The following is a 25,559-nucleotide window of genomic DNA, read 5'->3' on the forward strand; positions in this document are numbered from 1 at the left end:
GGAATCCTACAGCTGAGGGAACAGCCAGAGTAATAGCAGGTTGGTGAAAGACAGCAGAGCAAGAACCCAGTGGTTTAAAAAGAATCTCTGTGCTGATTTATCATCAACTGGGTGGCTGGCAGATGGTTGTCCACTGTGATTTGCAGCTTCTGTCAGTACCAAACATGAAGGTCCCCTGTCACATGTGTTAGAGCCCTCAAGGACAACAGTCACTCACTGGAGTCAGGGTAGCTCCTCTGTTCAGGCCTCCTCAGAACCTATGCTTAAGAATATAATGGGGCCTCCCCTGGTGGCGCAGCAGTTGAGCACTGGGATGCAAAGCTGCCTGCAGCCTCTGCAGCACCAGTTCGACACCCGGCCACCGGCAAGGGTCCCACATGGCATGCAGACCTCTCCTGCCATGCCCGCTGCTCCCTTCAGCAGTGTATTTCATCAGTCTGTCTGTTCTGCTCCCCGCTCTGGTTCTGGTGAATTCTCTGACCCTCCCGTGCTTCTGACTGTACCCAGTGCTTGTATAAATAAATAAATAAATCTTTAAAAAAAAAGAGAGAATATAATGTAGAATATAATATAAGGCACCAGCTTCCAGCAAGGAGATAGCCCCCTAACATTTTTCAAATGACTTGATTGCCTGATCATAGTATTTCAGTTTTTCCCTTTGTTTTCCTATCTACTAAAACATTGCTATTAAAAGCAGGAATATGGTAGAGTGGAAACTGAACTGAACTGACAGGTCTGAGTCAGTCCTCACTGTCATTAACTAGCTGGCTGACCTTTCTGGCTTTTGGTTTCCTCATTCGTGAAAGGAGGTGATGAAGCTACATTAATTTTAAGACACTTTCATTCTCAAGTTAATCCTCAAATGCTATATGTTTGTTTGTTTTTTTTTTCCTTTCATAATAAAGTTAAGCTTTGGTTTATAACCAGAGGCAATTTCTAAAGTCTACTAACAGGCTGGTGGTATAGCCCCTCCCCAGGGTGTAGTTAATGATGGGTAAGTTCCCAGGCTTGCTAGCAAAACTCGCACACTGTTTGAAGGGGAAGGTGGTTAGTTGAACTTTTCACTGCTAACTCAGAGTCTGCAGATCACTAACTAGGTCAGTAAAGGGCTAGATTCCTCTGAGGCGTGCCTCTGAGCCTGGAGCAGGGCTCTGCTGGCCCCAGGGCTTAGAGCAGCCAGGTCAGAGGGGCTGGCAGGGCAGAGCAGAAGCTCTCCCAGGCTGAGGTTGGTGCACAGGGAGAGGGCCACCATCAAAAGAACAGAAATACTTTGCTTTCAGTAGTGCTTTACCACTTCTGAAATGTCCGTCCATTTTTTATTTTTATCATCCTAGTCAGTGCCAGTGCTAAATGCTGTAAGGGATCCCCTCAAAAGATTTATAGTCCAGGAGCGAGAATAGTAACAAGTATCTAGAATGAAGGGTGACTGTGCTTATTTAGCCCTTTGGGATATACAGACTCATCCTGGGAGCCATCAGATGGATGGATAAGCGGTAGGGGGAAGTTTTAGGAAGAGGGGACACGAGAGTTGGCTTGTGCCAGAGAGAAACAAGGCATGCCAGAGTGACCTTCCTGGGGACAGGGAAAGTGCCACACACGGAGGAGCAGGCTGCTTTGCCACACGTCTTCAGGGACATCAGCATGGAGGGATTTATTGACCAGACAGAGGAGTTTGGGGTCTATTCATGAGTCACAGCGCAGCTAGAGACTTGGTGTAAGCATGGGAGACTCAAACATTTTACTTCAGTTATTTTCCAAAGTAAAAATAAAATAGAGAAACTCAAATTGATCCCCTTGCTCTCCAAGTGCTTATAGTACAGTAAAGAATGCATGCATGTGAAAAGATGAAAAAAATGCTCTCTTTCAATATATTATTTCTTCCTCACTATAATTATGTGTAAGGTCCCTGCATGTCCATTTTTAATACATGGACAAATAGAGAAATAGAGACTCTGGTGAGTGACTTGTCCCAAATCCCACATGTAGTAATTACAGAGCCAGAACCAGGACTTGAGCCTGAAGAATCAGAATCTGGTGATATGTCTGATAAAATGAACACCACTTGTATCCATGAACCTCACTGAGATCCTAGGAAGAGAGATGTTTTCTGCTTCATCAAGTGTTACCATGTGAGCTACAGCCATTATTGGAATGTAAAGTGTTGATGTTGCAAATTACCTTTATAAAGAGCTAAAGTAATTATCTCCTCTCACCCTCCCCCCAGTCACTGGGGTTAGAATCTTAGCTTTGTGTGGCCCAGTTAAAAATCTCTTTTCTTCTCTTCTTTGGAACAGCTGTCGAAAGGACAAAGGCCCCGTTTTAATGACAGTGTTTTCCTTGCCTAACTGAAGTGAACCCTAGTGAGCAGACACAGCATTGCTCTGCTCTCGTCCTGGGTGAAGTGTCTCTTCTTTCAGACCTGAAGGGGCACAGTGTCCGCAAGGCAAGGAAATCTAATTACATGGCACATGTTCTAGCTTAAGTTGCTGTCAGTTATCAATGTTGGAGAAGTAGATGCATTAGGATAGCTACTTACCAGAGGTGATAAGTATCCACCAAATGATGAGAAGAAGTGTTAGGGATCCCTCTCGAAGGTAATTGACCCAGAGCTCAGAGATTCCACAGGTTGCTTCTCAAACCATAGGTTACCCTAACTTTGAAAAAGCCACTTGCCTAATTGCCATAGGTCGGCCACCATGTTGGTTAGTGTGTATCAGGCAACTATGGTGTCATATTTTACAGATTTCTAGGATGAGAGTGGTGGGAAGAAATTTGGAGATCATTCTGTGTGACCACATCATTTTTGCATTAAGGAAAATGTATAGGGAAATGAAATCCGTCAGTGAAGCTCAAAGAATTTGATCCTGTGGGCACTTGAAGGACATACAGATTTCGGCCCACTCCCCTTTGTGTGGCATTAACTCCTTTCCTCCTGTGCAAAACAACTGAGCACTCAGTAAACAGACTATTTAATTGGTGAACAACCTGAGCTGTAAGAGCTTAGATGTGTGCCCAAGGTTACTGAGGATTTAGCATTACACTCTGGTCCAACTGGCAGATCTCCTGATATTATGCTATTGAATCTTCGCATGTCATTGTTTCACAAACATTTGGTCATTTACCTGGCATGAATTCATCACAGCCAACCACACCCTTTAAATCAGATATCCCTATGGCCAAGAGTGTGCTCTGGTGAGCCACATACACATCAAAGTTACTACATTTGAAGACGCAATTGAATAATGTCACCCATTGGCATGCCATCAACTATGGGGATCTCAGCATTGAACACTAAACAGTTATCCTAATACATTTTCTCTTCCATCTGTGGACATTATTTAATACTTGTCTCCCCTTACAATTAGCCAGAGCTCTGAGAATTTGTTGTTATTGGAAATGAGATACCTGATAATGTGAAACCCATAACTATAGCATGCCTCTCTACTGCACCCTGATGCTGTCTGGAGGAGTTAATGCAATCTAGAAGAATCAAGAACATCTCATTGATATCTTGGAGGATATAGGCCAGATGGTGGTGGTTTTAGGGTGAAGAAACTAAGGTGTTGGGATGCATTTGTAGAAGCCCTGTTCCTGCCAAGCAGACACGCTTCTCCTTTTTTCCTTTTCCTGCCAATGTTCTGCTTTTCAGAAAATCCTTGCAAACCTGCTTTTTATTTGGTGGTAGACACAAATAGAAAAACTTCAGGATAACCCAGTTGTATATGTGGGACCCTTGAGACTAAAGCCTCCTTGCAGCTTATACTAAAAGGCGACTGCCATCTAGTTAATAAATGATTCCAGGTTGGGGGTTAGGCACCTCTGAGCTTCTGGTTCCCCGGGCTCCTGTCACTCTGTCCTTCCCCTTGATAAACAGGCTTTGGGATCAGGGAGTCAAATGTCATCCACTGCCTAAGGTTTCTTTTCCTTGCTTGCTTGCTTGTTTTTTTTTTTTTTTTTTTTTTTGGTAGAGTCAGCTCAGGCAAACCCTATAAGAAATGATAAGAAAGGGAAAATTACCTCAACTGCATTGAGGTCAAGTGTACTGTGATGGATGGAAATTGGACTTTTGGTAGTGATCCTGATGTGTTTATAGATGTAGCATTACGGTGTTGTACGCCTGAAACTTTTATAATGTTATGAACCAATGTGAACTCTAAAAAAATATTTTAAACAAGAGAAGAATTGCATTTTGAGTTTACAGTGGACAGGTGAGAAGAGCCGTGGACATGCACCATCATTCTAGCCACTTTCTTTCATTGGTGGGGAAACAGGATCAGAGGAGCGATATATTCACTAGAAATCAGGGCTCCTCATGCTTACCCAGACGCTCTATGGCCACTGTGTCTCGAACCACGTAGCCGACTTCCACATCTTGGTGGGACCTAAGTAAATGAGAAGAAACCTGGAAATACACTGCAGCCCTATAGGGATGCCTCCATGCCAAGTGCTCTACTTATTAGCTGAGAAATAAACTCCCAAAATATGGTACTCACTCCCCTCCTTGAGAAGAACTGATGCATCTAGGTACCCATTTAGTAAGTGCAAGTTTGCTGATTCAGGAAAGCACACTCAACTCCTAAGTCTCAGGAGAGAAGAGCAGGACGGAAGTTCAGATTATAGGTGGGCTCAGCTTAGGAAACCCACCACAGTCTTTTTCTTCCTGACCCTATGTGAATGTTTTGATTTTGCTAGAATGATCTAAACTTTCCAGGGACTATTGAATGGCTGGCAAATTTGCTATAGTCCTACTGGATTATTTTTTAAGCCACAGTGCCCAAACTGTCTGGTACATACCCATGAGGCAGTAAACCATAAAACAGCAATTAAATCTTAGTTCCATCTCCCAAAATGTACACTTTTTCCCCCTATAAATTCACACATAATAAAATACTTAAACATTGCCTTTCATTTCCTGATACATACAGGGCTGCAAGCGAGACAGAGCAGAGGAGGAAGGGGCAGGCTGGAACCTGCCCCAGGACTGGGACCCACTCAGCCCGCAGACTCACTGCAGAAAAAACGAGGCTGGGGAGTCAGGCGCCTTTTATGATGGGAGAAATGACTGTTTTTATGGCACACTAAATAAAACCTGCTTTGTAGCTTGAAGTTTATTGTCAGAATGGAGAAGGCTGATGTTTTTGTTTTCTGTTCCCCTACCTTCTTTCCGCCACCCTCCCTGCAGCCGAGACAAAGAAAGATGAGTGCAGAGATTGAAGGAGTCCTGAGAAAGTGCATTGAAATAATGTGATTTTTAAAATTATACTGAAACTTACACCAGCCTCTCCCGGCAGCTCAAGCCTATTTGACAGGGGGTGCGTTCAGCATTCTTGGCTGGCCAAAATCGTTAGAAGAGTTCTCAACCAAGCAATAACAAACAACTGCAATAACCCACATTTATATAGTGCTTTATGGTTTCCAAAATGTTTTCACATTCCTTTGCTCCTCAGGGCAACCTGGAGAGGCAAGCCGCCTGGGCTGATGATTTCTCTACTACAGAAAAATGGATGCCCAGAGGGTTTAGTTACTTGGTCAAGGTCACACCAGCAGTTAAGGGTTGAGCAAAAACTCAAACCCAGATTAATTAAAGAGGAAATAAAATTAAGATCTTTACCTGGGAAGTAGAGAGTTATTAGAGCTTCAAAACGAGGATGAAGTAAGGCTGAGACATCTGTCTGAACGTAGATGCTATAGAAGGTGGATTTCTGTTGACCTGCAGCTACAAAGGGACGTTCCTTTGTCTTTAAAAGTTCTGTGAATGGTGTGTGGTCATCAGAGGCTGCCAGAAAAAAGACCTCACACTCCCAAGCATCCATGAGACCAGAGAAGAAAACTTACCATCTTATGAGTCTTGCCTGATGGTTAATTGGCATATCATCAGGAAAGTGCCCGGGCAAGGTGCTTTCTTTTCTGGGGTGTGATGGCCTCATCAAATAACAAGGCAGTCTATAGGCAACTCTCCTAACTCCCTCATCCCTGCCAGAGGTGTGGGTTAGCTGATGGACCCAGGAAGGAGATTCTTGGTGTGACTGTTGCTGGAGAAGTTACGGGAAAGTCTGAGAAGGGGCAAGTGGAATGATCAAGACCATCTTCTCTAACCAACGTTCTCAAGGAGCTAAGGAATGGCAGGCACACATTCTGAAAGAGACGTTGGTTAGTCTGCTGACCAAGCTGGCCAGAGCTTCAGGACAGGGTGGCCTCACATTGGAAGCAGGTTCGAGAATCCAGAGCTACAGAGTTAGGGCCAGCAGGTGTAGAAAGGCGCAGCAAAGATCATGAGCTCGCAGGGGACTTGGAGAGTAACATCAGGCCAGAGGGTTTCCTTACAGCATCGCTCCTTGGCTCCTTATGATCTGAGGAGGAGGAGGGAGAAGGGTTTAACAAGGGAAGTTAAGAAGCAGTTGGAGGACGGAGTCAGGAGACCTTGGACCAAATCTGACCCTGAACATCTGTATGAGTTTAAGCAACCTAAGACTGTGTCTTCACCTGTAAAAAGGAGAGGCGACTGCCTCTAAAAGTACATACTTTGTGAGAGCACCAGGACTGAACTGTAGTGAAACCAAATACACATTTGCTTAGTGAATGACTCCAGGATGAGCAGGCCCTGGCCTAATGGAAGCAGATATAGATTTTCAGCCCACACCCAAACTCAACCATCTCCCATCGGTGACTCCAGTTGCCCAGAGACAGGTGCAAACATCCCTTACTAAAACTGTGGCACATATAGTCTCCATGACTTTGTGGTGTGTCAGCAATCCCTCCAAAAAGCACCCCAATGAGACTTCTGTACTATGTACAGCTGTATATATGTGGCATATATAGAGCTTAGAGGATGAGCCTAAAACCACTATTAAGCTAATCCTCCAGTCAAAGACAAGAAGGAGAAGGTATGTCCAATTTATAAGTTTCTAGACAATTGACACACGAAGGTATTTGTGCTCCAGGCAGGCTCCAGTACACCAGGGAGACCACAGCCATGCCACCATTTGCCCTACAATAACTGCACAGATTCCCAGCATGTGACTTCACGTGGCCAAATTTTCCAGCAGAGCAGTTAGTCTCACTCTGGTCATCAGGGACCTACTCCTGCCAGACCTGCCATCAACCCCCCCAGAATCTGAACTTGAGCTCTTGTCAAAAGTCTGTGGGGATAACTGCAGGTCAAGGCAGTGTTCCTTGATCCCTTTTACTTCTCGAAATACTACTATTAGGTAGGCTGTGTTATTTTCCCCATTTTAGAGGTAAAGAAGACAAGAAACAAGTCCCAGGCCACATAGGTAGTACAAGGCAATGCTGGCATTAGAACTTAAGTACTTCTGATTTCTGAGCTGTGCGTACCCTTGGGTTCCCAGTGAGCCCTCGGACAGCGCTGGCTGTGCAGCAACTACCTCTCGAAGGGCTGTGCAGAGATTGACATATTCGATTCACCTGTTACATGAGGAAGTCAGTATATTATTTTGCCTGTTCCACAGATAAGGAAACGAGGTCACAGAGAGGTTGAACAACTTGCCCAAGATCACACAGCTGAGATTTCAACTTAGTCATTTTAGCTCAAGAGTCTGTGTTCTAAACTGCAACACAGTTCTGCTCCACGGCCTCCCCACAGAAAGATAGGAGGCAGTCCACAGATGCTATGCTCCCTCCAACAGGTAGTCTCTTAGAGGAAGTTCAGGAACACAGCTTAAAGAGGTCGTGTGAGGGCTGTAAGCTCGGCCCAGTGTGACCACTGGGCCAGGGATGTCACTGTGGGCAGCCACTCAGGACATGAACCTGAAGCACAGAAATGAATCAAATCTCAGCCCCCAACCACAAAGCTGGTCCACACGTCCTCCCTCTGCCTGCCCTTGGGGAGGCAGTGTCTTCTTCCAGATGAGACTCCTGCTAATTGAACAAGGCTCCAAATGCCTGCAGTCGACGGTGTTTGCAGGAAGCTTTCAAAGCTGGATTTTCAGGCAAATTCAGCATCTTCATGACATTTAGACTCGGTTTATAATCAACAGTTATTTTAGTTCTAATGGCAAAAAGCACCAGTTTTGCAGGAAAAGGCATTTATGAGGTAACGAGGAAAAAATATTTTCCTTTGCCTCCCCTCCCCCACCCCCTTTATTTTTTCTAACAAGCAACTTCTAGATATAAATGTTGGGCTTAATCTCTGAGCCCTCTCCTGCTTTTCCCTGCATTGTTGGCCCACAGTGTTCTGGAACAAAGGGAGTCATTCTAAACCCACATTATGTAGCAACTCTTAAGTTACCAAGTGTTTACCAAACTTGACCAAAGTGTGCATCTTTGTGCCCATGACCTTGACTCTGAACTTGCATGGGGGAGGCCTAATGACTTGGTAGGTGCAGAGGCTGCTGGTAATTCTTATTCACAGGCAAGTTTGGGAAATGTCCCTTTGGGTCTAGATTAACCATTCAGCTCTCCTCAGGAGACAGCCTTCCCGGCTCCTTTGCCGTCCTGGCTCTGCCTCAGAATACCCCATAGCCAGGACACCCAGGCCCTAATAGTCTACCCCACTCTTTCTGCCTTTCATCTTCTTCTCAAGGAAGTAAGAGCATGCTGTTTGCTTGGGCAGGAGAGCTTACACGTTTAAAACCCAACTGCTGCCTGTACCCCGCTTCTCTAGGAGCAGTTGCTGCTCCGTGCCTTTGCTGCACATGTGCATGACCAGGACTGAGCCCTCATTCCCCTCTGTTCCCCAGGGTGCCCAGTCCAGGGTGCTCAGGACCCCAGCAGGAGAAGCCTGAGCAGGGAGGACAGGCGGACAGCAGTGCTGTTAGCAAGGCACTGGGTCAGGAGGCTCCGTGTCCCTTCTGTAAGCAGCAGCAACCCTGCAGCTCAAGTTAGCCCGTCCACACCTGCCTTTGGCTGCCTCGGAAGTGATTGCCCTGCAACTCCACAGTTTTCTCTCTTTCTCTAAATTTTCTCTTTTTTTATTGTATTTTTTTCTATTGAGGCAACATTGATTTACAACTGTATATGATTTAGGGGGATCGGTCCACACCTCTTCAGAGTTTTATCACCACGTCATGCCCACCCCAAAGCACCCATAGTCCTCCACCATATTTCTTAAGTCAACTTCCACCTCTTCTGCTGAGAAGTTGTTTTTCTATTTGTATATCAAGTTGTTGAAAGTCCAGTTTTTATCTTTTTCCCTCTTGCAGTAGCAAATTTCCAGACCCACAGAGTAAGTCCCTAGAAACCTGCTAAAATGAAGGAGAGGGTTCCCCAGGAACTCTGTTCCAGGGGAGCATTTACTCTCATTTGTAGGAAGCTAGTGAGATCCTGGCTGATGCATGCAGGGATGCTTGTCTCCCCTGCTTGCCAGAACTATCCAAGGGCAGGCAGACTTCAGCTCAATCTAGGGAAGCAATGTCCAACAGAACAGTGTGTTTTATACCAAAGTGAGCTCCTTATGTCTACACATTGTCAAGTAGCTTCTAGGGAAACTGCAAAGGAACACTTTGAGCTCTGAACTTTCAGGTAGGTTGACAGCAGAGGGTGACAACAGACTGTGGCCAATCAGATCTCTAGAATAGGTGGCAAGAGGCCACCATCTGAGCTTAAATGAGGCTCTTGCTGGTTCATGTCTGCCCATTTCCCCATTTTTGCTGGATGTTGCTTTTCTGAAAAGCAGTGTACTGAAAAAATACAACAGCTATATTTATATTATGCCCACCATAGGCAAGACGCTGTATTACTGTACACTCATCCACTTCTAATCCGCTGACTCCCCTTGGGATAGGCACTGCTGCTTGTTTTTAGTGCAGGCTGAGATACAAGCATCATGTAACTTATCTGGTTAATTGTGGAGCTGAGACCAGACCCCAGCATGGAGCCCAATCCTCCCACCATGCTGCGGTCTCTCAGCTGGTCTTGGATCTCAGGAAGAATGTCTCCAGTCAAGGGCTTAGTAGATCTTGGACATTACCAGGAAATTGGTTAGAAATGCCTGATCTCAGCCCTACCCCAAACCTCCTGAATCTGAATCTGCATTTTAACAACATTCCCAGGTGAATTTCAGTTTGTGAAATGCGAGGTTCCAGTGGCACTGTCCTGTCTGGTCCATTCTTTCATCTATACTCCAGCCCTGTTCCCATTGTATCCCCCTCCTGATGTGGGCAGGAGAAAGGAACAATGAACAGACTTTAAAATATGAAACAAGGGGGCCTCCCGGTGGCGCAGCGGTTGAGCGCTGGGTTGCGAAGCTGCCCGCAGCCTCTGCGGCGCCGGTTCGATCCCCGGCTGCTCCCCGGCCACCAGAGGAGGGTCCTACATGGCGCGCAGACCTCTCCTGCCGCCCGCTGCTCCCCTCAGCAGTGTACTTCGGTCCTTCTGCCTGCTCTGCTCCCCGCTCTGGCTCTGGTGAATTCTCTCACCCTCCCGCACTTCTGACTGTACCCAGTGCTTGTATAAACAAAACAAACAAACAACCAAACAAATAAATAAATAAAACATGCCTCTATTAAAAAAAAAAAAAAACATAAAAAAAAAAAAATAAATAAAATATGAAACAAGGGCCTCCCCGGTGGCGCAGCGGTTGAGCGCTGGGTTGCGAAGCTGCCCGAGGCCTCTGCGACACCGGTTCGATCCCCGGCTGCTCCCCGGCCACCGGAGGAGGGTCCCACATGGCGCGCAGACCTCTCCTGCCGCCCGCTGCTCCCCTCAGCAGTGTGCTTCGGTCCTTCTGCCTGCTCTGCTCCCCGCTCTGCCTCTGGTGAGTTCTCTCACCCTCCCGCGCTTCTGACTGTACCCAGTGCATGTATAAACAAAAAAACAAACAAATAAAAAAAAAAATAAAAAAAAAATAAAAAAAAAACTTTAAAAAAAAATAAAATAAAATATGAAACAATCTCCTATACTCATCACTTTGACAGATGCCTCCTCTCACCTGCAGGTATTTTGGTCAGGCCTCATCAAAGTCCTGATTTGTGCTGACAACGGAAGGGACTTGGCTTTCCCCAGGGAGGGGGCTCAGACAGGAAGGAGGCAGTGGAAACAGTGATCAGGTCTACTCGGGACCAAGTGGATCCTGCATCCCCACTTCCAGCTTGCTGCCCCTCCCCACTCTGCTGCCCCCTGCCCCTGTTGGCTCCCTTCTCTCTGGAGCACAACAAAGGGTGCCTCCCCCACCAAGGGAGTCCCCATATGTCCCCCAGCACAACAGTCCCTCCAGCCACCACCGATGTTATTAATTTTTAAAACAAACTTCCTGATTGAGGTTCTGGCTGCTTCTAAATTGTCTCTACAAGGAGACTGTGTACTAATTAACCCATAGAAACAATCAATGATGTACCTTTTTCAAGTTTCAGGGTGATTAGAATATGAAAATGAAGAGCACAATGGTGCAGATGTTTTAAAATCACAGCAGACAGCAATTAGTGACACGGAAACCAGCTGCTTATCTCTCCAGATAAAGCCTCTTAATAGGGAATTACACTGGAGGAGTCATTACCCAGATGGATCTCACATGATTTACAGAGGAGGCGGGGCAGTGTTAACTTTGATTTGTGAGCAGGTTCTTGTCAAGCTTCCTTGTTACCTCCAACAAGGTGGATCTGTGGCTTGGGTGGAGGAGGGCTTCACCTTTCTACCTGTTGACCCAGGTCAGAGCTGCTGCCGAGGACAAGGAAAGGGGAGAACGGGGCCTGCAAAAGCCGCAAGCACCTGTCTCCTTGAGTGAGGCTTCATTGTTTTGGGATCAACTCAGTCAGCTGTCCCTGCAGAGGAGAGAGTGGGGCCTGACACAATGAACTGCCTTAGGTGTTCATTGGAAGGAAAGTGCTCCTGAATTTTGCAGTCTTTAGGCTCAGTGTGGGCATGTGCATGTGTTTGCATGCCTTCATGCATGCGTGTGGATGTATGCCGTCTGTGTGCAGGACATAGTGAATACTTAGAAACCATTGTTCTGTGTAGTTTCTCTTGATTAACAGGACGGAGGTAGCTTGCATATACTGGTCTTGAATATATGGCTCAAAGAGTTTTGAATACTGTAAGCAGCCGTGTAACTCATGCTCCTGTCATAATATAGAATGTGTCCATCTCTCTGAAAAACTTCCCTCAAGCCCCTTCCCACCCTATCCTAAAAGCTGATTTCTACCATCATAGATTAGTTTTAACCTTTTCTAGAATATTATACAAGTATAATCATACAAAATGTACTTTGGGTGCAGGGGTGCACTTCTTTTCTTGTGGATAAATACATAGCTGTGGAATTACTGGGTTCCAGGGTATACTAACTTTATGAGGCATGGACAAAACATTTTTCAAAGTGGTTGCACCATTTTGCATTCCTTCCAGCAACTTGGAGTTTCATTTGCTCCATATTCTTGTCAATCTTTCTTGTTTTCCTTATTTTTATTAGCCATCCTACTGGGCATGTAGTGGTATCTCACTGTGGTTTTCATTGGGATTTTCCTGATGAAAAGTGGATGATGCTTGAAGATGCTGACATGTGCTTACGGTCACTCCTACTTGATTTGTGTCCCGTTATAATTTGGTGATGGTATTTTGCAGTTGGGTAAGGTTAAGTTGGTTGAGAATGCTGGACAAAGTTCTGTATATTTTTTTCTAATTTTTAAGTCAATTTGGTTTAGTAATTGCAAGAGACTTGTGTTAAAATTCATCTAATTGTGAAATTGTCTAATTCTTCTTTTAATTGCCTTAATTTTTTCCCCTGTATTTGAATTTCTGGTATGAGGTACAAACAAAATTAGAATTATTTCCTCTTCTTGGTGAATTAACTCTTATAATTTTGAAATGTCCCAAATTATCTCTGCTAATACTCTTCGATCTGATGCCTATTTTGAATCATATTAATTGAGTGAATCCAGCAATCTTGTTTAGTGTTTTGGGGGTATTTCTTGTTCTATAATTTTAAACTTTCTGCGTCTCCTTATATTTAAAGTATATCTCTTGTAAATAGCATATAGTTAGGTTTTACTTTTCCATTCAGTATAGTCACAAAACCCCTAGTTGTTTTATTTTGTTTTGTTTTGAAGTATTTAGTATATATTGGACTAATGTACTTACTGATACTGTTAAGTTAAATCTGCCATGGTACTGTGTTTCAGTTTTTCTCATCTATGGTCATTTTTTTTTCTCCTTTTCTGTCATTTTAGTTTAAGCAAGCTTTTTTTTTTTTTTTTCCTTTCTAGTATTTTACTTATTTCTATTAGCATTTTAGGTATTCAACCATGCTTTATTTTTAGTGAATGCTCTAGAAATTTCAATATGCACTCTTAAAGTATCATAGTCTACTGTGAACTAATAGTATTTCCTTCAAATACAATAACCTTATAAGTTTTTACTTCCATGTATTTCCCCTTTGTCCTTTTTTATTGTTGTTGTAGGTTTATAATCTCTATGTTCCACCATTATTTCTGCTTTAAGCAGTTAGCCACCTTTTGAAGGTCTTAAGACCAAAGCATATATTGTATTTATGTCCTTATTATTTACCATCTCCAGAGTTCTTCATTCGTTCGTGTAGATTTGAGTATTCATCTGATATTATTTCCCATTAGCCTAAAGAACTTTTAAATTTCTTGTCATTCAGTTCTGCCAAGAATGAATTCTCTGTGCTCACCTATCTGAAATCATCTTTATTTTGTATTCATTTTCAAAGGCTATTTTTATGGGATATAAAAATTTCAGTTGACTACATTTTCCAGTATCTTAAAGATGCTGGTTGGTTCATGTTCACTGAACTTTTCTTCTGCGGTATCCTGTAAGTTGTTAAGCCCATCCAGTAAATTTTTCATTTCAGATATATTTTTCACAGATATAGAATTGTCATTAGGTTATTTTGTTATAATTATCATATCATCAATTATGCCCATCTTTTCATTTAAATAATTGAACGTTTTCATAAAGGCTGTTTTGAGGCCTACTCTTCTGGTTATTGGTCACATTTGCCTGCTTCTCTGCTTGTCTGATAAATTTTATTGTGTACTAAATATTGTAGGTAATAAATCATAAAGATTCTGGACTTTGTTGCTTTTCATTAAAGAGTTTGACTTTTGTTTCAATAGATAGTTAATTTACTGGCAAATAAACTTTATCCTATTATTCTTCTTAGATATTGCTAGGATATACTAGTGTAGCTTTATTCTCAGACTAGAGCAATCCTCTTCTTAAAGAGTACCATTTATGGGATCTAAACTGAATGCCTCAGATATTTATTAAGTCCTCCCCACTCTGACTAGTCGGAAATATCCACCATTGTTAAGTATTACATGATTTCAGGGCTCTATGTTCAATTTATGACTGCTAGTAGCTGATATCTATTATGCCTCATGGAGTCATTTCTTCAAGTGTAGATTAAAATCTGACCAAAGACATAAAGGATCCCTATTAAAACATCTAAAGTTTCTTTTCTCCATAATTCCTGCATCTCAGATACCCTGTACCCCAAATTGCATTCCCTTCAGCAATCGCAATCTCTGATCTCTGTTTCTTCCACCCATTGACATCACAGCTCTCTAAGTTCCATTTCATTCCTTGTGTCCAGATTTAGAAAGTTCTCTAGACAAAAATCTAGGGATACTTTGGAGTCTTAGGAGTTTCTGTTCTCTCTAGAATCACATCTGTTAGCATCTACTATCCAATACCTAAAAAAAATTCTTCGTATATTTTGTTCAGTTTTTTATTTGATCCCATAGAAAGGTGAAATTTCATATCTATTAATACCATTATGGCTGGATCCATGACAGTGATTATTTTTAATTATGTGGAATTACTATATACTCAAGGAAGTATATGGTAATGGGCAAAGATATGGCCCATTTTTCCTAATGTGTGATGTTGCAAAAACAGAATACCATAGTCTGGGTGACTTGTAAATGGAAATGTATTGCTCACAGAGACTGGAAGTCTCTGATCAAAATGCCAGCAGATCCAGTTTCCAGTGTGGACCTGCTCCCTGGATCATGGACAGCCAGCCATCTTCTCTCTGTATCTTTACATGGTGAAAGGTCAGCAATCTGGCTGGGGTGACTTTTATTATTAGAACATTAATCCCCTTCATGAGGGATCAACCTTCAGCACCTAATCATTTTCCAAAGTCCCCACTTTCTAATAGCATCACATTGCAGTTTAACATTTCAAATTATGAATTTTGGAAGGACACAGACATTCAGTCTATAAGATTCATGGAATCAGAGGATCATAAAATTGTGGTTCAAATAGGGAGCGTACTGGCTCTATGTCTATCATTAGCAAATGCAGGAATGAACTAAGTGAGGAGAGGTACTTTGAGGGCAAGTTCAATGGAAGATGGCATGTGATTTTTTTTTCCCTATTTATGAGCCAGTTGATCATCTTCAAATTCTTTCTTTAAATGACAGAATTACTCTTACTACCTTCCCTCTCTTAAATGAAATAATTCACAAACCTCTGTTCTATTGGGAGTTAAAAGAATGGTCTGGAGTTTCTCTCTTGCCTCATCCACTGGCTACAGTTCAGAACTATCTTTACAAAATACTTGGGCTCTGTCAAACATATTTGAAAATATCTGAGCTAAAACATCTCTCCTGATATCATCAGAAACTCTTTAGTCCCTAACCCAGACCTCTGTGTTTGATATAACCTAGTGTTTCTCAACTCTGTCTGCTCATTGAGATAATCAAGCACTTGAAAAAACATACTACTCCTCAGACTCCACCTCTAGAACGTTGGTTCAGTTGGTCTGGGTGAGATCCAAGTAATGGTGTTCTTTATGAAGCTTCCTGAACGATTCCAACATATAGTCAGGATTGGGAACCTTTAATCAGACAGTGGGGTTGCATTCCTTGTCTCCCACACTCAACTCGTGCACAGACTTGAACACTTGCTTCCAGTCTCAGAGATGGAATGCTCCCCAGAGCTCTGGAGATTGATCTGGGTGACTTTGAGAAATAGAAATACAGGGTGGGAGGTCACCTGCATGCCTTGTCCTTTCTGCAAAGACAACACCCTCACCTATATCATACCACTGAGTCTTCTATCCATCTCATTTTGCAATGGACTTGGAATACCTAACCAGGGGAACTTGCTTGAGGTTTGTACTATGCAAATTACAAAAGAGTTCCAAAAGCAAAACAGGAATGTTCTATGGTGCCAAATTGCACATCCTAACAGGTCTATGATGGGTTTAGCTCTGTATACTTACCACCAAAATGTGCTGTGAATGTATACCAACCATACAAGAGCCCCACCCAGAGGAATGGTGTTAAAGCATTATTAGATCAGTCATTTTAAAACTAGATTGTATATCAGAATGACCTGGGGAGCATGGTAAGTGCACATTCCTTGATCCCACGCTAGGAGATTACAAACTGATGTATCTGCAGTAGAACCCAGGAATCTGTATTAATAACCACTAACTTAGATGATTCTGATATCGTAATCCAGGACTACATCTCGAGGGGAGAGAAGCACCAAGTACCAATTTAAGAGCTAAAGCTACCCTCATTCCTTTATAACCCGGGCATATTTTCCTGCTTATGTGATGCAAAAGATCTCACACACAGTAAACTTAAATGATTGGTGTCAGCAGAAAACACAAACACAGCTAACCCAAAAGAGAAGTTTATCCCCCAAAAAGTCATGCTTGATTTTGGTGAATTATATGAGTTTTCTCAGACCCAAATAGCCATGTTATTCTCTCATTGCGACAAGTATTACTTTAGATAAGCCTGAAATAAGGCTGGGTGATTCATTTTCTTCCCATTTTTATGAACTTTTAAGTTGTTATGCAGTGATCTAGTGCTTGTTTTAAAGAAATGGATAAAAATTAAATGCTTTTAAAAAGAAATCTGACTTGTGCAAAATTTAAATGTATATGATTTATACTTTGGTTGTGGGAAAAGAGATAGTTAACTACTTTACAAAAGAGTTCTCCACATCCCAGAAGAACTTGCTTCCATAAGTATACTTTGAGACAGAAATCTGTCCAGCATTTTCAGAATGGTGTTTCACTGACCAATACTTGGCCTTCCCTCAATGTGCTGTTGTTATAAAAGTAAGCCATGTCTTCCATGTGACTGGTTCACATTAACTCCTTGAGGGGAGAACAGAGAGGAAGCTTAGAGATGTTTGGCATTAAAAGTGTCCTACACTTTATTCAGCTCAAAGTAGACTACCATTGACTGTTCTCTCATTTACTAACCATTTTAAGACTGAGGGTCGTATAAAGGCCTTTAAAGATTCAGGACTTCTCCCCCAGAAAAACTCATAATCTAAAGGGAAATGGAAGCATGTGCTACATGAGTTAATAAAGGCCCTCTTCAAAGACCACCTCCCCCATAAGGAGATCTATCCCCAGACCCCTGGAGAAGGATGGAGGAGAGCCTGTACTTCTCTCTTCTTCGAGCTTGCCCCAGCCTTGAGCTAGCAGCCTATTTTGCCAGTCCATCTATGTCTCAATGGAGTAAGTGCTCAATTCTCAGTGAAGGACATATTGGAACTGACAGCCTCGCCATTGTGTTTGTAATATGTCATGGCTGACAGATGAAGAAATGGGATTTCATGAAATTCAACAGGATATAGCCATCAGCTAAGGCTGGAGGATGCCTGTTCTCCCGGCCCCTCGGAAAGCAGTGCTTTTAGTCCTCTTTGCCCCTTCACCGCAGCCCATCAGAGTGCAGGGTGGAAAGCACCATTTCCCCTATTACTCCTGATCCTTTGTTGTGCTTCCCTTTTGTCCACCCTGCCCTTTGATTGCAGAGCTCTCGCAGCAGGGCAAATTGCAGCGAAATGGTAGAAACAATGGGATCAGGCAGTGTCCAGATGGAGGCACAGGGATCCAGGCACGCTTAACTGCATTACTTTCAGCTGGTCTGCCCTGCCTGTAAGGGAGCGGCCCCACCTTTCAATTGCCTGAGTGAAATCCACCCTCCTGCTGGTCACATGGTCTTCCCCCAAAGGCAGAGTTAATTGGAAAGTGAAACAATTAACAAGAGGTGGGGGAGGACTAACAGTAAAAATTGCTTTGAAGGGGAGTTAACTTGCAAACGTCTTTAGTCTTAAGTATCAGGGAAGGATTTTTTGTTCAACATTAATGCATCTGAGTGCTTCAATTTCATTATGAGCCATTATCCAGGGAATGATTGACAGTTTATTGTCTTTTGTATGCAGCCATATATTTTGTCACGGTAATAGGCATCCCAAACATTATTTTGTATATTCATTCAACAAACATTTATTGATAACTTTCTGGGTGGTTCGCTTTTTAGTAGGCACTAGAGATAAGAAGATAAATTAGAAAGTCTCTGACCTCAACATACTTAGTGTCTAGAAGAGAGAGACAGAAAAGTATGCAAATAAATGGCACATAACATTATAAGGATTGTGAGAGATGTCTTTATGAGAGACAGTGGTGCATGCAGAAAGAATAGCATCAGAAATTAGATTGGAGGGGTGACTGCAGAAAATATGTCACAATATACAGGTCATTAATCTCACTATTGACTGATTGATATCTGCATAGTAAAATATATGTTCCTTTATGTATTCATTACATACTTACTATGTGCCTACTGGTTGCCAGGTATTGTGCTTGGTACCTCTGTGATAGTGTTTACAGGCTAAGAAAGGGAAACAGGTATTAAACAGCTATTAACAGATCAAATGTAAAATTAAAACTAAAATAACACAAAAGATGAGAGACATGGTTTCATGAAAACTTAGAAGTGCTTCTGTAAGATAGAGCATGGAGCTAAGCTTGGTTCATTAAGGACTCTGTTCAGTGCCAAGAAATAGAAGTGGAGCAATCGAAGAAAACTGGTAGGAATCAAGAACCTAGATTCTAGTCTTTGCTTTACCATGAAGCCCATCTGTGGACTTCAGTATTCAAATAGAGAGGGGAAGGGAGGGTATAAAGAAAAGAAGAGGGCTATAAGTCCTGTTTTAACCAGGTCCAAAACAATAACTTAAACCTTTTGCTGCACTGTACTTTTTTATGAACCCAAAAATTAACTCTAAAATGTTCTTGTATGAGTAATTAACTACATTGTCTCACTAAGGAATAGAAAGTTTTGTCCCCAGGTCCGCTTCTAGACCCATCATTCTGTGAATATATACCTAGTGCCAACTAAAATCCAAAGCATATGTGATGAATCAACCAAACCCTGATTCATAAATGATCAGTAAGTAGCATTTACTAGTCTATGCTGTGAATAAGATTTTTTTTTTCCAAAGGGTAGGATAACAGCTTGGGTCCACAGTAGTAATACCGCATAGATAAACTCAAGTAGCAGAATCAGTTATCTGGATCTTCATGATGGTGGTATCTTTAAACTGCAAGATGAAGGAAAAAAATTAGCTAATTTTTTTTCTTAATTTTCTCCAGGGTACTTCCAGGCTTAGCTTGGGGAGACTATCTCATGATTCTTTAAAAATATAGTTCAATATTGGAAGTATAAACAGGATTTCATAAAATCAGGGAAGCAGAAAACAACCCTAGGGATTTCAGGAACTAGTGTGAAAGAAACCCTCGTTGTGTTTTAGTACACTGAATTTCACCCGTAATGCTTTCTGCCATCTGTGTTTTGACTTTAAGAGGGGCTGTAAGAAATGTTTTCTAATAAAGTATAAGTCCTAAAGTATCAATAGTGAGTAGAGCTTGATGATAGATTTGATATAGGGATAGATGGCTGAACAGATGAATGGATAGAGAGATAGGTAGGTATGTAGGTAATTAGACAGAGATAGACAGCAGAGGCATAGATGGATAATTAGACAGATACATATTCCAGGCTTAAAAATTCCTAAATTCACTAAGCCAATCATCATATACTTCTTAGTGTGGATATTATCCAAAGCTTTCTTTAATTTTCTGATTTTGTTTTCTTTTTTAACAAGCCTTAGGATAATGCATACTGTAAATGTACAACTCTATGTATAAAACAAGACTTTTAATAAGCTTTGAGGAATGCACCTTTGTGCTGCTAGCATATTGAAAATCTATCTGAAACACTGCAAGCATATCTGTATGAAAAATAGGTTTACTATCTCAGGGCAATGCATCCACTGTCCAGTCCCTTTGTGATGTGACGGACAGTGGCTCTGTGGTGCTTTCAGCATAGGTTCCGGCTGTCCTTAACTGGAGTCATTCTAGGGGAGGTGCTTAAGTCTGGAGGTGGTCATCTAGCATCCGTGTAGACAAAAACACAACTAAGAGTTCAGAGCAGTGACCTTGAATGACAATGATTTTTTTCTGGCACATTTATCCAGGACACCCAAGGTTCCTTTTGTGACTATCCAAGAGCTCCCTAAGAGAGCAGAAATACCTAGTGTAGGATTAAGGAGACCTTAGCAGGCTGACTTCCAAACAGCACCACTCCTGGAATTGGCAAAGATTTGAAGCCTTGGGACAATTCTTAAGTGTTTCTTCCTTCTTCCATTTCTTTTCCATGCCCTTGACTAGCCCACTTTCTCCTACATAGTCTTCATACTCCCCCCCTTAACTCCTCAACTCATGCTGTTTTTTTTCTTGTTGCAGTAGTTCCTAATGAGCTACTTGCTTGAGTTCAGAGATGTGGAACACCAGGATCAAGTACATACAGAAATAAGCTGCCGTGGAAGGAAGCAAGGGCAAGACATGTGTTAGAGGAGAAGCAGGGACAGAAATAAGAAGCAAAAAATGCTGGGAGTCAGGAAGTTCAGGATTTTCTCCTGGGCTCTGCCACCTTGTGCAGGACTCTTCGTTGTTGAAGTTCAGCTTTCTCATTTGTAAAATGTAGGCATTGGGCTGAGTGACCTTCAGCGGCCCTTCCTCTCCCTAAACAGTGCTTATTGTGAGATTGCATTAAGCCAAGATAAGTCAAGATTCCTGTTGTTTCTGGGGGGAGGAGAGAGGGGCGTGGAAAGACAGTGATTAAAGATCCTTATTAATGTTCAGAACCGAGCAATATACTACTTTTACTACTGCAATTGAGAAACCCCCTGTAAAGCATTGTAGAATTAAAGGTATCTGTTTCCAACTTTCAAATAATTTAGCCTTTTAGCATTCAATAGCTCCAACATGCTCATCTTTGCTTCTCTCTCCCTCTTCACTCACCTCCCTTAGGCTTACGAGCGGCCACAGAAACACTCAGCTCTCCATTATGACCCAGGCCTCCCACAGGACTTCACCGGTGACACCTTAAAACCAAAGCACCAGCAAAAAAGCAGCAGCCAGAATCACATGGACTGGTCCACCAACTCTGACAGTGGACCTGCCACTCAGAATTGCTTCATCAGTCCAGAGTCTGGCAGAGAAACTGCAAGCACCAGCAAGATCCCAGCTCTTGAGCCCGTGGCTTCCTTCGCAAAAGCCCAGGGTAAGAAAGGCAGTGCAGGAAGCACGTGGAGCCAGTTGTCCAACAGCAGCAAAGATCTGCTCTTGGGAGCTGTGGTTCCATCCCCCAGCAACCACAGCTCACCAGCCCCACCCAGCAGCTCTGCCGAGTGCAATGGGCTTCAGCCCTTGGTAGATCAAGATGGAGGGGGTGCAAAGGAGCCCCTGGAAACACCTACTATAAGCAGCAAGAAAAAGTCCAGTAAAAAAGATGTAATAAGTCAAACCATACCAAACACCGACCTGGACTGGGTCAAGAATGCACAGAAAGCATTTGACATTACAGAAGGGAAAAGGGAAGGCTACTCTGCAGATAATGCCCAAGAGGCATCACCAGCCAGGCAGAATGTGAGTGCCATGAGTAATCCTGAAAATGACTCAAGTCATGTCCGGATCACTATTCCTATCAAGGCGCCCTGTCTCGACCCAAGCAGCCATAAGAGGAAAAAGCGAACGTCCATCAAAGCAGTGGTGGAAAAGATCATGCCAGAGAAAGCCCTGGCTTCTGGAATCTCTATGAGCAGTGAGGTAGTAAATAGGATACTCTCCAACCCTGATGGAAATAAGAAAGACCCCCGTGTTCCTAAGTTGGGGAAAATGATAGAGAATGAGACCCCCTCAGTTGGTCTTGACACCGGTGGAAATGCTGAGAAGGTTGTCCCCGGAGGCATGTCTAAGCAGCGGAAGCCGGCCTTGGTCATGACGCCTCCAACACGCACGGATCACTCGCCATCAAGAAAGCTGCCTGAAATCCAGCATCCAAAATTTGCTGCGAAACGGCGGTGGACGTGCAGCAAACCCAAGCCCACCAGTATGCTTCGAGAGGCGGTGATGGCCACCTCCGATAAGCTGATGGTCGAACCGCCGTCTGCCTATCCCATCACCCCATCCAGCCCTCTGTACACCAACACAGACAGTCTTACTGTGATCACGCCAGTCAAAAAGAAGCGGGGACGACCAAAGAAGCAGCCTTTGCTCACGGTTGAGACAATTCACGAGGGGACTTCCACCAGTCCGGTCAGCCCCATCAGCCGGGAGTTTCCTGGCACCAAGAAAAGAAAGAGACGACGCAGTTTAGCCAAGTTGGCCCAGCTGGTGCCAGGAGAGGACAAACCCATGAGCGAGATGAAATTTCACAAAAAAGTTGGAAAGCTTGGGGTGTTAGATAAGAAGACCATCAAAACTATCAATAAGATGAAAACACTGAAGAGGAAAAATATCTTGAATCAGATCTTGTCCTGCTCCAGCAACATCGCTCTGAAGGTCAAAGCGCCTCCGGAAACCAGCCCTGGAGCAGCGGCCATCGAGAGCAAGCTGGGCAAGCAGATTAACGTCAGCAAGAGAGGAACCATCTACATTGGCAAGAAGAGGGGCCGGAAGCCAAGGGCAGAGCTGCCACCCCCATCCGAAGAACCCAAAACAGCCATCAAGCACCCAAGGCCTGTCTCTAGCCAGCCGGATGTTCCAGCCGTGCCTTCCAACTTTCAGTCACTTGTGGCATCTTCACCAGCAGCTATGCACCCACTTGCCACACAGTTAGGTGGGTCCAATGGCAACCTGAGCCCCGCCAGCACTGAAACCAATTTTTCAGAGTTGAAAACTATGCCAAATCTCCAGCCCATCAGTGCTCTTCCAACCAAAACCCAAAAGGGAATCCACAGCGGAACCTGGAAGCTGTCTCCACCCAGACTGATGGCCAACTCACCTTCACACCTTTGCGAGATTGGGTCACTCAAGGAAATCACGCTGTCCCCTGTGAGTGAGTCGCACAGTGAGGAGACCATCCCGAGCGACAGTGGCATTGGGACGGACAACAACAGCACGTCTGACCAAGCGGAGAAGAGCTCAGAGTCCCGACGCAGGTACTCTTTTGATTTCTGCTCCCTGGACAACCCGGAGGCCATTCCGTCTGACACCAGCACAAAGAACCGGCATGGCCACCGGCAAAAGCATCTCATTGTGGACAACTTTCTGGCCCACGAAAGCCTCAAGAAGCCAAAGCACAAGAGGAAACGGAAAAGCCTGCAAAACCGCGATGATCTCCAGTTTCTGGCAGACCTGGAAGAGCTCATCACCAAGTTCCAGGTGTTCAGGATCTCCCACCGGAGTTACACCTTTTACCATGAGAATCCGTATCCCAGCATTTTTCGGATTAATTTTGATCACTACTACCCGGTGCCATATATCCAGTATGACCCGTTGCTCTATCTTCGTAGGACTTCAGACTTGAAGTCAAAGAAGAAGCGTGGTAGGCCTGCAAAAACCAATGACACCATGACAAAGGTGCCTTTTTTACAAGGGTTCAGCTACCCTATTCCCAGTGGAAGTTACTATGCACCCTATGGAATGCCTTACACGTCAATGCCTATGATGAACCTTGGTTATTACAGTCAGTACCCAGCTCCTTTGTATCTGTCGCACACGCTGGGGGCAGCTTCCCCATTCATGAGGCCGACAGTGCCACCACCTCAGTTCCACACAAGCTCCCACGTGAAGATGTCTGGTACAGCGAAGCATAAAGCCAAGCATGGAGTGCACCTGCAGGGACCTGTAGGCATGAGCCTCGGCGACATGCAGCCGTCCCTGAACCCTCCCAAGGTGAGCAGTGCCAGTCTGTCCGGCGGTCGGCTCCACAAGAGGAAACACAAACACAAGCATAAGCACAAGGAAGACCGAATCCTGGGGACCCACGACAACCTGAGCGGTCTCTTTGCAGGCAAAGCCACGGGCTTCTCCAGCCACATACTGAGCGAGCGACTGAGTGGTGCAGACAAAGAACTCCAGTTGGTGAGTGAGAAGAACAAGCATAAGGAAAAACAGAAGCACCAGCACAGTGAAGCCGGTCACAAAGCTTCTAAGAACAACTTTGAGGTGGATACCCTGTCTACGCTGTCTCTTTCTGATGCCCAGCATTGGACGCAGGCCAAGGACAAAGGGGAATTGAGCGCTGAGCCTGCAGACTCGTGCACAAAGAGGTACTCTGGCAGTGGAGGGGATGGTGGCAGCACAAGACCGGAGAGCCTGGACGTGTTCGGTGAAATTAACCCTTCGAGTGACAAGTGGGACAGTGACATGACCGGGAGTAAACGGAGGAGCTATGAAGGCTTTGGGACGTACAGGGAAAAGGACCTCCAAGCCTTCAAGGTGAACCGCAAGGAGAGAAGCTCTTATGACTCCTCCCTGTCTCCAGGTAAGGCCAAGTATTTCTTGAATGATCTGACTTGAATGATGTTATTTAATTATTGGGCTTGGCACTTAAGAAACTGCCATCTTCAGCATAGTGTGTTCGCTAGTTTGCAGAGTAGCAGGCATCAAATGATTATGGATCTCCTTGACTATTTGAGTTTCCTGCTCATTTTATATGTTCTGTGCTTGGGAGTCAGTCTTCCCTCTCTCTATTGTTGTCGTTGCATGAGAATTGTGGGTTCAGAGGCAACCCCTACAGCTACCTAGACTACAGCCACTCCCAACCCATTTATGCTTATTATGAAAGATGCTTTTGGGTCCTCATCTTATCTGATGATGCAGGTTGCTAGCTGAATAAAGCCTCTAAAACTCACTAGGAAAACCAGTAAGATCACAAAAACATCCCAAACAGGAATGAATATTTAGTTTATCTGACATGTTTTCTCCAGAAGTCACACATCCTAAGTGAGATGTCTGCAGCAGAGACACTAGAAACTTATGACCAATGAATCCAGGCACCTAACTGAAAACGGAGACACAGCCTGAGGACATATTGACCTCTTTGCCCTTGGGTATTTAACAAGGCACCTGGGCAGGTATCCCCCACTCCCTCTGCCCTCCCAAGCAAAGCCCTGATTTATCATTTTCCTGCAGGAAGGGGTGAGAGCTTGGCTTAAAGGTATTGTGAGCTCCCTGCCCCACAGTACCTTACCAAAGTAAGGTGTATCTCCTGGGAATGGGATTTGCTCACTAATCTCTAAACTGACATATTGGTTGCCACAGGAAAGATCTCATTCCTTGTTGGTTACTGGCAGAATTTGCTTGCTAGCCTCCCCACTCACACAACGCTTCCCTGCTGTGGAAGTCTCACACTTTTCCTTCCATGTCCCTTCATCCCTAACCCACAGATCACATAGATAAGACTCCTGTAGCACAGAGCAGTTGTTTCCTAGGAAAAGAGTAGAAACTCCTTTCCCAGAAGTTGCAGAAGCTACAAAATTTCTCATGTATCCACTGCCCCCAAATAGTACAAACCCTCTGGCCAAAGCCTGATATACAA

At 43.9% G+C, this 25,559-nt stretch overlaps 1 protein-coding gene across 2 annotated transcripts in view; it reads left to right on the forward strand.

Annotated features, from left to right (window-relative positions):
- SETBP1 (SET binding protein 1) overlaps nt 1–25,559 on the forward strand; it is a gene marked incomplete at both ends in the record, with an annotated part of 321,915 nt that overhangs the window by 203,124 nt on the left and 93,232 nt on the right. For both annotated transcript variants that reach the window (XM_084252039.1, XM_084252040.1), the window contains one exon: nt 21,044–24,503. In XM_084252039.1, the coding sequence (XP_084108165.1) occupies nt 21,044–24,503 (3,460 nt within the window). The remainder of the gene's footprint in view (nt 1–21,043; nt 24,504–25,559) is intronic.

This window comes from Talpa europaea (assembly GCF_964194135.1).
Source record: "Talpa europaea genome assembly, chromosome: 13".
NCBI classification, from domain to species: Eukaryota; Metazoa; Chordata; class Mammalia; order Eulipotyphla; family Talpidae; genus Talpa; species Talpa europaea.